Source organism: Monodon monoceros, unplaced genomic scaffold (assembly GCF_005190385.1).
Source record: "Monodon monoceros isolate NGI ecotype Baffin Bay Population unplaced genomic scaffold, NGI_Narwhal_1 Super_Scaffold_18, whole genome shotgun sequence".
In the NCBI taxonomy this organism is placed as follows: domain Eukaryota; kingdom Metazoa; phylum Chordata; class Mammalia; order Artiodactyla; family Monodontidae; genus Monodon; species Monodon monoceros.
In genome coordinates this window covers 127,110,443-127,125,304 of record NW_021703774.1, presented here as the reverse complement: position 1 = coordinate 127,125,304, position 14,862 = coordinate 127,110,443, and the positions used below count along the sequence as shown (strand labels likewise).

Sequence of the window (14,862 nt, the reverse complement as noted above, 5' to 3'; positions counted from 1 at the left end):
AGCTATATACCTTTATAAAGAAAACAAATGTCTAATTTTTATTAATTTTTTAGCTTTTGTTTTACATTTTTGAGCCTGCTTCCTACATGTATAAAATTGACACTTCACCCCTCTCCCAAAGGATTCAAATTTACTCTGGTAAGTTTCTTATTACTTTAGATAATTAATTCTTGCTGCAATTGATCTTTTAAAAATACAGATAATTATTTTCCTGCTTTGAACAGGATTATTGGATTGAGACATAAGACATTCATTTATTTGGCAAACACTGAGTGTCTGACATACTTAGGTGCTGTTTTGCACTAGGCTGAGCAATCAGAATCTTACAGTTTAATTCAACAACTATTTAATTTCTTTGTGGTGGTCAGTGAGGGAATACAAAGAAGAAAACAGTGGTGATAGACATGTTTAAATTATTATGCTCTAAAGCAGACGGTATTAAGTTCTGTCAGGTACAGTGGAGTGCTGTGATAGTGTGGGAAAAGGAGATATTACTTTGAGGGCAGATTTTAGACTATTTCTTAAAGCAAGTGGGATCAGAGCCAAATTTTGAAAGCTGGGCAAGATTTGGAATAGGTGGTTATATAACAGGAGAGTTTGAGACAGGAGGAAGAGCTTGAAGGTACAGATGTGGGAAGGGATAGGGAATGATCTGGGAACAGCTATTAACCAATGAAATTTGTGTAACTTTTACCTGGGTATGTGTGTGTTGAGGTTAGGAGAGGATATAGTGGGAGAGAAGATTTGGAAAGAATCAAATTATGTAAGAGCTTGGATGCTGGGCTGAAAAATTTGGAGTCTGATTTGTGTGCAAGAGGAGCAAAAAAGATTTTGGAGAAGGAGAGGGAACAGATCTCTGTTTTAGGAACATGACTTGTGTCAGTTGGAACATGGATCGGGTATATATTTTATATTTTAGGGTTTCTCTGTGTGGGTTTACAGATTCCTCCTGGTTGTATTTCTGTGGTATTTAGAATTTGTTCCTGTGTACCTTGGTCTATAAAATGACATTTAAAGGATATGCTTTTAAAATATCAAGAAGAGTTAGTTTATGAAAACAGTCAGTCTTAGTGGACTTATAAAGGGACAACCTTTTATTTTTTATTATTTAAAAAAAAATTTTGGCCATGCCACGCAGCTTGTGAGATCTTGGTTCCCTCACCAGGGATTGAACCCAGGCCCTCGGCAGTGAAAGTACCGAGTCCTAACCACTGGACTGCCAGGAAATTCCCTAAAGGGGCAACATTTTAGAAATTGGAGTTTCAGTTCTGGGACTGCCACTTATTTATATTGCATTCTAAAAACAAGCCAGAACAGAGCATGTCAGTCAAATATTTCAAAAGTGCTTATTGGTTCCACAGTGCAAAAAGATTCATGTTCCTCTTTTTTAAAGTTACCTTTTTATTGATGATGTCTGTTGTTTCATTCTGTGAATGAACTCTAAGCATAGTAAGTCATCTATAGTTAATATTCTATAGAATGTTTAGAATAGGAGGGATGTGGTTAGTAATATTCTGACGTCTTCAGTAGCCCTAACTTGAAATATTTGCAAGCTTATGTAAAATGGTTATTTATCATGCTAAATAAAGGTATATTTCAAAGATGATGGAATGGAACTTCATAGTTTCGGTAACTAGCAGTGTTAGAGATGATTACTTTTAGGATTATAAAGCAGAAAAAGCATTTTCTTTCTCTTAATTTCCTAATTTTATTTAGTTTGTTGTGTTTTAATACCAGACATTGTGTTTAAAAAATAAAAAAGACATATTAATGACTTATTTTATTTTTGTTGATAATGTTTTAAATTCTTATTGAATGCTTCTGAGAGCTTTAAAACATTTCCCATTATAATTATTTTAAAGTGTTTTTTTCCTTTCAATTTAGATTGAATTATTTCTTAATATAGGTCTATAATTAAGGTAATTGATAGTATAAATACTAATATATCTACAGCAGCAAAGTTACTTTTATCTGTATCTTCTCAAGTAGTATTTATTAAGTGCCCTCTAATGTGTCAGGTCCTCTTCTAGGAATTGGCATATAAATGAATGACAGCTAATATCCCTGCTCTCTTAATTGGGGGACATTCATGCTAGTGGCAGGAGAAGAACAATAAACAAAATAAATCAGTTAACAGGAAAATATCTGGGAGTGATGAGGATTATGAAGAAAATAGTATTATGTGAAAAGAGGGCTGGTGGGGTTTGGTTAGGGGGGTACTACTTCAGATTGAGTAAGGGAAGGCCTCTCTAGGGAAGTGACATTTCATCCTGGAACTGAATGACTGATTGATCAGAAGGAACCAATTACAAGAAGATCTGGGCTCTGACTTGACAAAAGCAAGTTTTTTCTCCAGGCAGGAACACATTTGGAATGTTCAAAGCATTAAAGGGACAAATATGAAGTGGCTGGTGTGAAATGAGTGAGGGAGACAGTAAGAAAGACTGGAAGAAGAAGGCAGGACCCAGATTATGTAGGAGTTTGGATTTTATTCTAAGTGTAATGGGAAGCTATGGGAGGATTTTAAACAGGGAAATTACATGATCTGATATGGTGGCTAAATGGAGAATGGATTGTCGGGGGCAGGAGCATTACCAGTTGGGAGGTTATTGCAGTGGCCCAGCAGAAAGGTGGGCGTGGCTTAGACCACTCCTCTGCCACCATCAGCAGAGGGGAGTGAAGTCAGTGGATATTGTATTTGGGAGATGGTGTAGATAGGATTTGCTGATGGATTGGATGTATAGCATGTACAAGATAGTGATCCAGGTTTTTTGTTTGAGCAACTAGATTGGATGTATATAGATAAATGTCTAATATGCAGAATATAAACTCCTGAAAATAGATCTAAGTCATTATTAATTTAAAATCCCAAATAGCAAGTGATTACTTTATAGAACATTGAATATATTTTATTGAAGTGCACATTTTAAAAACACTAAAATGGATTTACTTTGCCAGTTTTAGATTTTGACTTACTTGTCCTTCATGCTTTTTAATTTAAATTGTCAGATTCCAAGGGAGGATGAAGGTATGATTGTTGTGTCTGGATTATTTAGTAGTTTTGTTATTAATAACTGAGACTCAATGAACTTGTTGTAGATGGTTAGGTGTAGCTTTATAATAATTACTTTTCAAAATATTTTGATTATTAAATTTGAATAAAATATTATGCACATTAGAGTTGTGTATATATTTTCCTTCTAGCTACAAGCTATATTAAACTTTAAAATTTTACTTGAAATGATTTTTAGTCAGATTCATAATTAAATTGATATTATATTTTGTAAGTTGTTATGTCTGATTTTGTCCTCTTTTTCCTTAAGGTTAGCTGTGCACTGTCATTCTTTCTATTTTCTTTCCAAGTACATGAAAAGTCCATTCTTTTGGTATCATTGTAAGTAAAAATGTTTCAAGTATGTTTTATTTGTTTATTGTGATGTGTTTATAATATGTAAATAAATTTATTGCTTACATTTAATCACCTAAGTGCAAATCAAAACTATGCAAATGTTACATAATTTCATAAAATTATTTCATAACATCACATGTTTTCCAGAATGATGATCTCTTACAATTTTACTTCTTTATGATATATTTTAAACTGATGAAATTTTATGGAATAATTTCTGATATCTTATTTCTTCCTATTTTTTTCATTTATATTTTCTATATGCTAATAAAAACGTCTTCCAAAGAGGCTCTACTTAGGTTGGAGCCTGTGTGTCTTCTTTGCCTTTTTCATTTCATTCATTTCCACATCTATTCAATAGCCTGTTCTCTCCATCAACCTCTTTAGAGGCTTTTATATGTTGCCTCCTTTTTAGTTCTTCTGTCAAAACCTTTGTTTAGACCCTATTGGCAATCCCTAACCACACTCCTTTTTTTTAGGAGCATTAAAATTTTTTCCTGTTCTTCATAGAAATTGAGTGGCAGTTGGGGGTATATTATCCCAATATTAAAATAGTATTTGCCCAGAACACATTGGAATACTTGAATCCTGCCCAAGATCAATTCCACCCATGCCTGCCACACCCCTCACCCTGTGTTTGCTAGGTTCCTGTGGAAGATGCATGTATGAAATGACTAATGACAAATGGAAGGGTGTATTGCTTTTATTAGGTGGAGCTTTGAACTAAAACCTTAGTGCAGAGCTTTATAGTAGGTGGGGCTGGCCTATGGGGAAGGCTTCTTTCCTCCAAAAAAAATAGTCTCGTACCATTGCAGACTGGGAGGGCAGCTTAATTTCATCCCCTGAAGCCTAAACTTGAGTTAGATCTGACCACTGTTATGTGAGGCTAGGCTGACCCTATGCAAATCCCTAGTGCCAGGGGATGGAACTATGGAGAGGTATTGCTTTCAAACATGTATAATCTTCCCCAGGATTCCTACTCCAGAGAAAGGAGCTCGATCAGTGAGTGACCTATAATCTGACCATTCAGATTAGCTCGTGGGCCCTGAATTTCTGGAAGTTCATACTCTACAACTGTACCTAGATTATTCATAACAGTGCATGACTTTAATATAATTTTGATCAAATATTTTAAAGTTCCTCTTGACCTGGTTCCAGCTAAGCTATCATTAAACAAATATTTCACCCAGTACATATTTATTGAGGGCCTACTATTTGCCAAATACAGTTCTATGCACCTGGGATATATCTGTGAACAAAACAGACAAAAATCCCTACTTTCTTAGCTTTCGTTCTCAAGGACAGACACTAATAATTAAATAAAAATAAGAAATTAAATAATGTGTTAGCAGGTAATAAAAGTCATGAAGGATACATAAAAGAGGATAAGGGAAGTTGGGAGTACTGGAGCTGGGGTTACAGGAGTAAGTGCAGGTTGCCGTTTTAAACAAGGATGTCAAAGTAGGCCTTGTTGAGGAGATACTTGAGTGGACTGGAGTAGGTGAGGGTTAGCCAAGTAGATATCTGGGAGAATAACATTCTAGACAGCCAGTGCCAAGGCCCTAAGATGGGAGTATGACTGATATGTTTAGGGAACAACAGAAGGGCCAGTGTGGCCAGAGTGCAGTGGTCAATGTAGGAAGTAATAGGAGGTGAAGTTAAAGAGGTAACAGGCATGTAAATTATATAGGATCTTGTAGGCCATATTGGGAACTTTGGCTTTTATTCTGAAGGAAACGGGGAGCCATGGAAGGATTTTGAGGAAGATGCATGATCTGACTTGATGTGTTTTTTTTGTTTTGTTTTGTTTATTTTTTATTTTTGGCTGCGTTGGGTCTTTGTTGCTGCACACGGGATTTCTCTCTAGTTGCAGCGAGCAGGGGCTACTCTTCGTTGCGGTGCATGGGCTTCTCATTAAGGTGGCTTCTCTTTGTTGCAGAGCACGGGCTCCAGGGTGCGCGGGCTTCAGTAGTTGTGTCATGCGGGCTCAGTAGTTGTGGCGTGCAGGCTTAGTAGCTCCACAGCATGTGGGATCTTCCTGGACCAGGGATTGAAACCTGTGTCCCCTGCATTGGCAGGCGGATTCTGAACCACTGCACCACCAAGGAAGTCCCGTGACTTGATGTTTTAAAAGGATCATTTTGCTTATCAAATTATACATGTTAAATATGTACAGTTAATTGTTTATCAGTTATACCTCAATAAAGCTGTTAAAAAAAATAAAATGATCATTCTGGTGGCAGGTCAAGAACAGATTGTACAGAGCAAGGGTAGAAAACACAGAGACCATTTAGAAGGCAATCACCATTATCCAGGTTGAGAGATGGTGGCGATGGGGACCAAGATCGTATAGTGGAAGAGGTGAGAAGTGGTCAGTAGAGCCTGAATGTTTCCCGATGATTTGGATGTAGCATGTGAGAGAAAGAGAAAAATCAAAGGTGTGTTCATGGTTTTTGGCCTGGAACGGGAAGGATGGAGTGGCCATTGACTGAAATGGGGAAGACTGCAAGTGGAGCAGGATTACACTAGATGTGAACAAGGTGGGAGGTTCCCAAGTTCAGTGTTGGACGTGTCTTTGGACATCAAGTGGAGGTGTTGAGTTAGTATTTAAATACAAGTCTGGGTTGGATATATGAGTGGAGTCCAGAGAGAGACTGAGCCAGAGACATAAAATTAGTAATTTCTCAGTAGAGATGACATTTAAAGTCATGAGACTAGATGAGATAACCAAGGAAGTGAGTATAGACAGAGAAGAATACCAGAGACTGAGTTCTGGGCCACACAATATTAAGAGGTCTGGGAGAAGAGGCAAATGGGAATGGCCAACTAGGTAGGATGCAAACCACAAGAGTTGGTGTCCTGGAAGCTGAGTGAAGAAGGAATTTTAAGGATAACAAAGTCCACTGTCTGACACCACTGACAAAAATTAACTTGAAATGGCTTAGACTTAAATGTAAGGACTGAAACTGTAAAACTTGTAGAAGAAAACATAAGGGAGAAGCTCCTTGACATTGTTCTTGGCAATGATGTTTTGGATATGACACCAAAAGCAGAATGAACAAAAGCAAAAATAAATAATTGGGATAGCATCACACTAAAAAGTTTCAGCACAGCAAAAGAAATATCAAAATGAAAAGGCGGGCTTCCCTGGTGGTGCAGTGGTTGAGAGTCCGCCTGCCGATACAGGGGACACGGGTTCGTGCCCCGGTCCGGGAGGATCCCACATGCCGCGGAGTGGCTGGGCCCATGAGCCATGGCCACTGAGCCTGTGCATCCGGAGCCTGTGCTCCGCAATGGGAGAGGCCACAACAGTGAGAGGCCCGCATAACGCAAAAAAAAAAAAAAAAAAATGAAAAGGCAACCTGTGGAATGGCAGAAAATATTTGTAAATCATGTATCTGATAAAGGGTTAATTTTTCAAAATATATAATGAACTTATACAACTCAGTAGTAGAAAAAACAAATAATCCAAAGGACCTGAATAGATATTTTTCTAAAGAAGGCATACAGATGGCCAACAGGTACATGAGAAGGTGCTCAACATCACTAATCATCGGGGAAATGCAAATCAAAACCACAGTGAGATATCACCTCACACCTGTTAGAATGGATCTTATCAAAAGGACAAGAGGGACTTCCCTGGTGGTGTAGTGGTTAAGAATCTGCCTGCCAATGCAGAGGACATGGGTTCAAGCGCTGGTCTGAGAAGATCCCACATGCCATGGAGCAACTAAGCCCGTGCGCCACAACTACTGAGCCTGCGCTCTAGAGCCTGCGAGCCACAACTGCTGAGCCCAAGTGCCACAGTTACTGAAGCCTGCACGCCTAAAGCCCGTGCTCTGCAACAAGAGAAGCCACCGCAATGAGAAGCCCGCATACCGCAATGAAGAGTAGCCCCCGCTCGTCGCAACTAGAGAAAGCCCGCACACAGCAACAAAGACCCAACGCAGCCAAAAATCAATCAATCAATAAACTTATTAAAAAAAAAAAAGACAAGATATAACAAGTGCTGATGAGGATGTGGAGAAAAGAGAACCCTGTGCACTACTGGTGGGAATGTAAATTGGTGCAGTCACTATGGAAAACAGTATGGAGGTTTTTCAGAAAATTAAAAATACAGCTACCGTATGACCCAGCAATATTTCTGAAGTAAATGAAATTACTGTCTTGAAGAGACATCTTTACCCCCTAGTTCTTCACAGCATTACTTGCAACAGCCGAGACATGGAAACATGGAGTGCCTGTCAACAGATGAATACAGAAAGTGGCGTATTACTCCCCCCTCCAACACACACAGAGGAATATTATTCAGCCATAGAAAAGGAAGGAAATCCTGGGGACTTCCTTCCTCCAGTGGTTAAGACTCCATGTTTCCACTGCAGGGGGCACAGTTCCAATCCCTGGTTGGGGAACCAAGATCCCACTGCCATGCTGTGGCGCGGCCAAAGAAAAAAAATGTAAGGACATTTGCAACAACATGGATGAACCTTGAGGGCGTTATGCTAAATGAAGTAAGTCAGACAGAGAGAAAGACAAATACTGTATGAGCTCACTTAAATGAGGAATGTTAAGACATAGAAGCATCGAAACTAAACTCACAGAAACAGAGTAAGTTGGTGGTTGCCTGGGTTGGGGTGGGGGGGAAATGGGTGAAGGTGGTTAAAGAGTACAAACTTACAGTTATGAGATGAATAAGTTCTGGGGATCTAATGTACAGCATACACTGTAGCTGGCTGTAGTTAGCAAAAGTTAACAAGTCCCCTACATACGAACCTTCAAGTTGCGAACTTTCAAGGATGCGAATGTGCATTCCTTCAGCGTCACATGTGAGTGAAATTGCAGCTTGCCCTCTGTCTCCTGTGGCTGACGATCCTTCAGCTCTACCATCTCCCACCTTTTCTCCCTCCTCCAGTCAGTAACTCTTCTTGCCTGTTCACTCGATGGCAGCCCCTGTTTGCCGGCTGTTGTACTGCACTACTGTACTTTTCAAGGTACTGTACTGTAAGATTAAAAATGTTTTCTTTATTTTTTGTGTTTGTTTTTTTAATGTATTATTTGTGTGAAAAGTATTATAAACCTATTATAGTATGGTACTATATAGCCGATTGTGTTAGTTGGGTACCTAGGCTAACTTTGTTGGACTTAACAAACAAATTGGACTACAAACGTGCTCTCACTATGGAACTTGTTCGTATGTAGGGGACTTACTGTATTGTATACTTGAAAGTTGCCAGGAGAGTAGATCTTAAAAGTTGTCACCACAGACACGCACAAGGGCACACACACACACAAAAGGTAACTTTAAGTTGATGGATGTGTTAATGAACCTTATTGTGGTAATCATTTTGCAATATATACCTATATCATCACATTGTACACTTTGTTCACATTGTGCAATGTTATACGTCAGTTACATCTCAATAAAACTGGGGAAAAAAGGACATGATGTGATCAGTTGTATCAGATGCTGTTAATAGGTCAAATAAGATGAGGGTTAAGAATAGACTATTTGCCATAGTGAAATGGAAGTCACTGATGAAAAGTGACTTTTCTAAGTCACTTAGAAAAGGCTAGTGTTGGTAGAGTGATGCAGGGAAGAGCCTGATTGGGGTGGGTTTAAGACATAATGAGAAGAGAAGAATTGAAGATAAGTATAGATGATTCTTTAAAATATATATATATATATATTTAAGTATATATTATATATATATATAAATGGTGAAATACACTATTAGTACATTCACAATGTTGTATAACCACCACCACTGTCTACTTACAGAATACTTTCATCACCCTAGAAGGAAACCCCATACCCAGTAAGCAGTCATTCCCCATTCTCCCCTTCCCTTAATCCTTGTAACCACTAATCTACTTTGTCTCTGTGGATTTGCCTGATTTGGATAGTTCATATAAATGGAATCATAAAATATGTGGCCTTTTGTTTCTGACCTGTTTCACTTAGCATAATATTTTCAAAGTTCATCCATGTTGTGCCATGTATTGGTACTTCATTTTTATGCCTGAATAATATTGCATCATATGGATATACTACATTTTGTTTGTCCATGAATCAGTTGATGGACATTTTGAGTTGTTTTCACCTTTTGGCTATTGGGAATAGTGCCACTATGAACATTCATGTATAAGTTTTTGTTTGAACACTTGTTTTCAGTTCTCTTGGGTCTCCAGGAGTGGAATTTCTGGGTCATATAATAATTCTGTAAACTTACTGTGGAACCACCAAACTGATTTCCACAGTAGATATACCATTTTACATTATCACCAGTAATTATAAGTGTTCCAATTTCTCTGCATCCTTGTCAGCACTTGTTATTGTCTGTTATTGTTTTTGCCATCCTAGTAGGTATGAAGTAGTATCTCATTCTGGCTCTCATTTGCGTTTCTCTAAAGACTAATGATGTTGAGCATCTTTTTATGTCCTTGTTGGCAATATGTATATCTTCTTCAGAGAAATGCCTAATACTTAAATCCTTTGTCCAATTTTTAAGTGGTTGTTTCTGTTTCTTGTTGAGTTTTAGAAGTTCTTTATATATTCTGGATATTAAACCTTTATCAGATATATGATTAACAAATACTTTCTTCCATTCTTTGGATTTTCTTGATAGTGTTCTTTGATGCACAGAATTTTTAATTTGATGAAATCCAATTTATCTATTCTTTCTTTTGTTGCTTGTGATGTTGTATCTAACAAACTATTGCCAAATCCAAGGTAATATTTACCCTCATATTTCTTCTAAGAACTTAGGGATTTAGCTCTTATATTTAGGTTTTTGGTCCATTTTGAGTTCAGTTTTGTATATGGTGTGAGATAGGTAGGCAGTTCTTTAGATGAGTTTTGCCAAAAAGGAGAGCAGAGAAATTAAGCAATAACTGGTAGAGAAAGTGGGGTCACAGAGGTTTGTTATTTGTTTTCAGATAGGAGAGATAATGGCATGGGAATGGTCAGTAAGAGGGAACATTGATGATACAGGAGAGGTAAGAGTTGCTGGAGCAGTGTCCTTCAGAGACAGAGGTGGAGTAGGATCTAGAGCACAAATGGAAGGATTGGCTGTGGACAGATGCATGAATCGTTCATCTTAATAAAAAGAGGGAACACACTGTATCAGTACAGTTGCTGGGAAGAGAGTAGATGTGATGGTGACATCTGTGAAAGTTCTCTTTTAATTGCTTTAGTTTTCTTATTGAAATGGAGGACAAAGTCATTAGGAAAGAGTGGGTTAGAGCTGTTGGGAATATGAGAAGAGAGGAGAAGGTGGAATTATCTTTGTAAGGAGACACAGAGTATGAACAGACTAGGGAAATATATACTAATTGCTGGACACTTGAATATCATGATCATGTATTTAAAATGAGCATAGTTAGTGCGGGTAAATGTTTTCCTCCAGAGCAGTTGCTCAGTAAGGCCAGAGTAAGTGCAGGTGGAGAGTTGGGTATTTCCAGGTTTATGGTTTTGTCTAGTGAGGATAACTCACTTGCTTGGGATTTGAGATTGAATACATGGGAGTGATTATAATGATTGATCTTAGAATTTAGCCTGGGTAAGAAGGGAAAAGGCCATTAAAATAGTGAGGCAAAGTGAAAATGTGCTAGGAACAATGGATCGAAGGTATTGGGGGGGATTGTTGGAGTACTGAAAAGGTAGGAGATAGTAGTCAGAATGCAACTGATGAGTTGTGATTACGGAGGGCTGACAGTCTAGCATATGACCCTAGGCGTAGGCCTGAAGATGAGATCACTAGAAGAGAAGAGTTCCAGCAAATGAGAGGTCTGGGTGTTGGAAGATCATCTATGTGTACGTTAAAATTGCCAAGAATTCAGATGAGTAGGGTTGTAGACAGTGACAGTGTGTAAGAAGTTGAAATTATTGAGTAATGAGTGAAGTGATCCTTGAGGCTGGTGGATGATAACAAAGATGAGGCATAATAGGGGATATACAGCCAGATGACAGGAGAGTCAAAGCTGGAAATTGTTAAGGTGGGGAGAGGGAGAGTAGTGTGGAAGTAGTGATGAAGAGCAAAGAGGTTATGTCCCTTCTCAGGGCCTTTAAATTGTTTGAAGGCTGTGGAAACAACAGCAAAACAGGCACAATTGACAGGGCAGAGGGGCAGCATTTTCCTTAGTGGGAGAGAACCAGGATTTGTTTTGAACAAGGTGGTGAAAGGAAGGGTTCAGAGAAGAGGTTGAGGTTGTAGACGATTTTGCAGCTTGATTATAAATATTAAGTACCTAGAAGTTAAGGGCTGAGTTACATTCATCACTGCATTCCTTTCAGAGCAGTGCTTTTACATACTACATTTTCAATAAATGCTTATGTTCAGTAAATGAATACCGAATGATTAAGTGGGAAAGAATTAAGACCTAGAAACAGAAAATAATGTTTATTGAACACCTACTGTGTGCTTGTAATTAACAAAAATACATTCCAATTATAAAAGCATAAAGCAATGAAATTGAAAGTCCTCTAGTATTTTCTTTTAGTGCAGTAGTTTTCAATCAGTTTATAAACCTAGGCCTTCCATCTCATATTCTAGCTGACATGAGGAGGAGTCATCCTTCTAAGAAAGGAGAATACTTAAACCTTTTAAAATAAGGAGACCAATAATAATAACAACAAAAATAATTATTCAACAACTACCACCATTAGTAAAAAGTGATTTTATTTTTGTTTTACTAAAAAATAAACACTAGATAATACTCACAGAAGAGCCCTTTCAACTACTTAACAATCCAAGGTATTGTTATTATTTCCATTTACACATAAGAAAAAGGTTAAATTAATCATTTGTTCAAAGTCAAACAGTAAGTAAGTGGCAGGGATGGGACTAGGTAGGACTTAAGTCTTCTGACTAGACCCTTCTTTTGGAGCATTGCCACAGTTGAATCCAGAAGGTAATGCAACCAGGGGTAGTGCTAAGGAGGTCACAGAGCTTGGACCTATGAACCTACACGGCTTTCTGATAAAGCCAGTGGTTCCATCTACTGGTGTTACGCTTCCTCTTCCTACACTATTGCTCTTTTCATGTAGCCTCTTCCTACTCATTTTGTCCTTTTTTCTTTTATTCTACCATCAGCAACCCTTTATAATTCTTCCTGGCCTCTGTTGTCCTCTCTGCAGTGGCAGATGATGGTCCTGTCTTTCAGTTTTTAACTTAGCTGAGCATTATGTCATACGGAAGATCATAAAAAAGAAGTTTGAAAACCACTGTACCAAGTAGGATATTCATGTTTACCAAGTAGGATGAGATATGTGAAAAAGCTCTTTTTCTCTGAATGTTCAGTTCTGTTTGATCCTTTCTTTAAGCTACTGTTTGTATGATAGGGAAAAAATGTTTCATTAATGGATACTGGAAGAAGCAGTTTTCCAGTTATTATGAGGAGTTGACACCTCTGTGTCTAGATTCATTTAGTTTGGATTGATAGTTATAAAAAACTGAATCAGTAGTCCCTATGGAGTATTTTGTGTGTGTGTGTGTGTGTGTGTGTGTGTGTGTGTGTTTCTTACTACCTCAAAAATCAGACACGTAAAATATATTCATATTTTTACATGTAAGCACTGAAATTATATTCTCTAAGATTAACATATATTTTTCTTTGTCATTTTAGACCAGTCTGCTTAGTTTTAAGGGAAATTCCTTTTATGTCTACTTGGTTTTTACTTGTGTCAACATTTAGGTGAGTCAAACCAATTTCCAATATAATATTTTCAGTGTAGTACTTATAAACTCATTTAAAACTTTTTTACAAAGTGATTATGGTTTGAATTGACAATTCTCTTTTTAACGTTTTTTCTGTTTTCCCATATAGTATGCTGCCTCTTCTATTGAAGGATGAACTCCTAATGCCCTCGGTTGTGACAGTGGTGGCATTTTTCATAGCTTGTGCAACCTCCTTTTCAATATTTGAAAAGACTTCTGAAGAAGAACTGCAGTTGAAATCCTTTTCCATTTCTGTTAGGAAATATTTTCCATGTTTTACATTTCTTCCAAGAATTATACGACATTTGGTAAGTTGTTTAGTTTTTAAGGTACTATTTTAAAAAAGTTATTATAATATCTTTTTTATAGCATTTTTGAGATATAATTCCCATAAAATTCACCCATTTAAAGCATGCAACTCAGTGTTTTAAGTATGTACACAGAGTTTTACAACCATCCTCCTAACCTAGTTTTAGATTATTTTCCATCACCCCAAAAAGAAACCCTGTGCCCTTTAGCAGTCATTCCCCATTCCACCCTCACCCCTAACCTCAGCCTTGGACAGCCACCCAATTACTTTCAGTCTTGATAGATTTGCCTATTTGGACATTTCATATAAATGGAATGCATTAGTCCCTTAGGGCTGATATAGCAAAATACCACATCAGGTAGCTTAAACAACAGAAATTTATTTTCTCACAATTCTGGAGGCTAGAAGTCCAAGATCAGGGTGACATCAGCATTAGTTTCTGGTGAGGCCTCTCTTCCTGATTTGTAGGTGACCTTGCTGTCTCCTCATGTGGCCTCTTGTGTGTGTGTGTGTGTGTGTGTGGTGTGTGTAGAGAGAGAATTCTTTGGTGTCTTTTTCTCTTCTTATAAGGACATCAGTCCTATCAGATTAGGGCCCCAGCCTTAGGACTTCATTTAACCTTAATTTAATCTCATCTCTAAATGCAGTCACATTGGGGCTTAGGGCTTCAACATATGAATTTTGTGGGGACACAGTTCAGTCTATAACATGGAATCATACACAGTGTTGTGTTTGATGACTGGCTTCTTTCACTTAGCACATTTTTGATTTTCATCTGTGTGGTAGCACGTATCAATACTTCATTCCTTTTTATTGCCAATTCCATTATATGGATATACCACATTTTGTTTATCTATTCTTCAGTAGATGCTTGCTTCCACTTTTTGGCTGTTATAAATAATGCCGCCCTGAAGATTTGTGTATTAAGTTTACCAGTGCACATATGTTTTCATTTCCTTCAAGTATATACCTAGGAGTGGTAATTCTGTGTTTAACATTTTGAGAAACTGCCTGTCTTCCAAAGCGCTGCATGATTCTACATTCCCCCAGGAATATATGAGGATTCCAATTTCTCCACATCCTTGACAGCACTGGTTATTGGCTTTTTTTTAATTATACCCCTCCATTATTATAGCCATACAAAGTGGGTGTGAAATGGCATCTCATTGTGGTTTTTGCATTCCCCTAGTGACTAATGATGTTGAGTATCTTTTTGTAATTTCTTTGGAGAAATGCCTATTCAAGTCCTTCTCCCATTTTTTTTTTTTTTTTTTTTGGCCACACTGCATGGCTTGTGGCATCTTACCTCCCCAACCAGGGATTGAACCCAGGCCCTTGGCAGTGAGAGCACGGAGTCCTAACCACTGGGCCACCAGGGAATTCCCATCCTTTGTTCATTTTTAGTTGAGTTGTCTTTTTTTTTTTTT

At 37.8% G+C, this 14,862-nt stretch overlaps 1 protein-coding gene across 1 annotated transcript in view; it reads left to right on the top strand.

Moving 5' to 3' along the window:
• ALG6 (ALG6 alpha-1,3-glucosyltransferase) overlaps window positions 1-14,862 on the top strand; it is a 57,563-nt gene that overhangs the window by 37,108 nt on the left and 5,593 nt on the right. Inside the window, exons 11-14 of the mRNA XM_029228619.1 lie at window positions 54-138; window positions 3,324-3,394; window positions 13,034-13,102; window positions 13,235-13,433. Of these exons, the coding sequence (XP_029084452.1) occupies window positions 54-138; window positions 3,324-3,394; window positions 13,034-13,102; window positions 13,235-13,433 (424 nt within the window). The remainder of the gene's footprint in view (window positions 1-53; window positions 139-3,323; window positions 3,395-13,033; window positions 13,103-13,234; window positions 13,434-14,862) is intronic.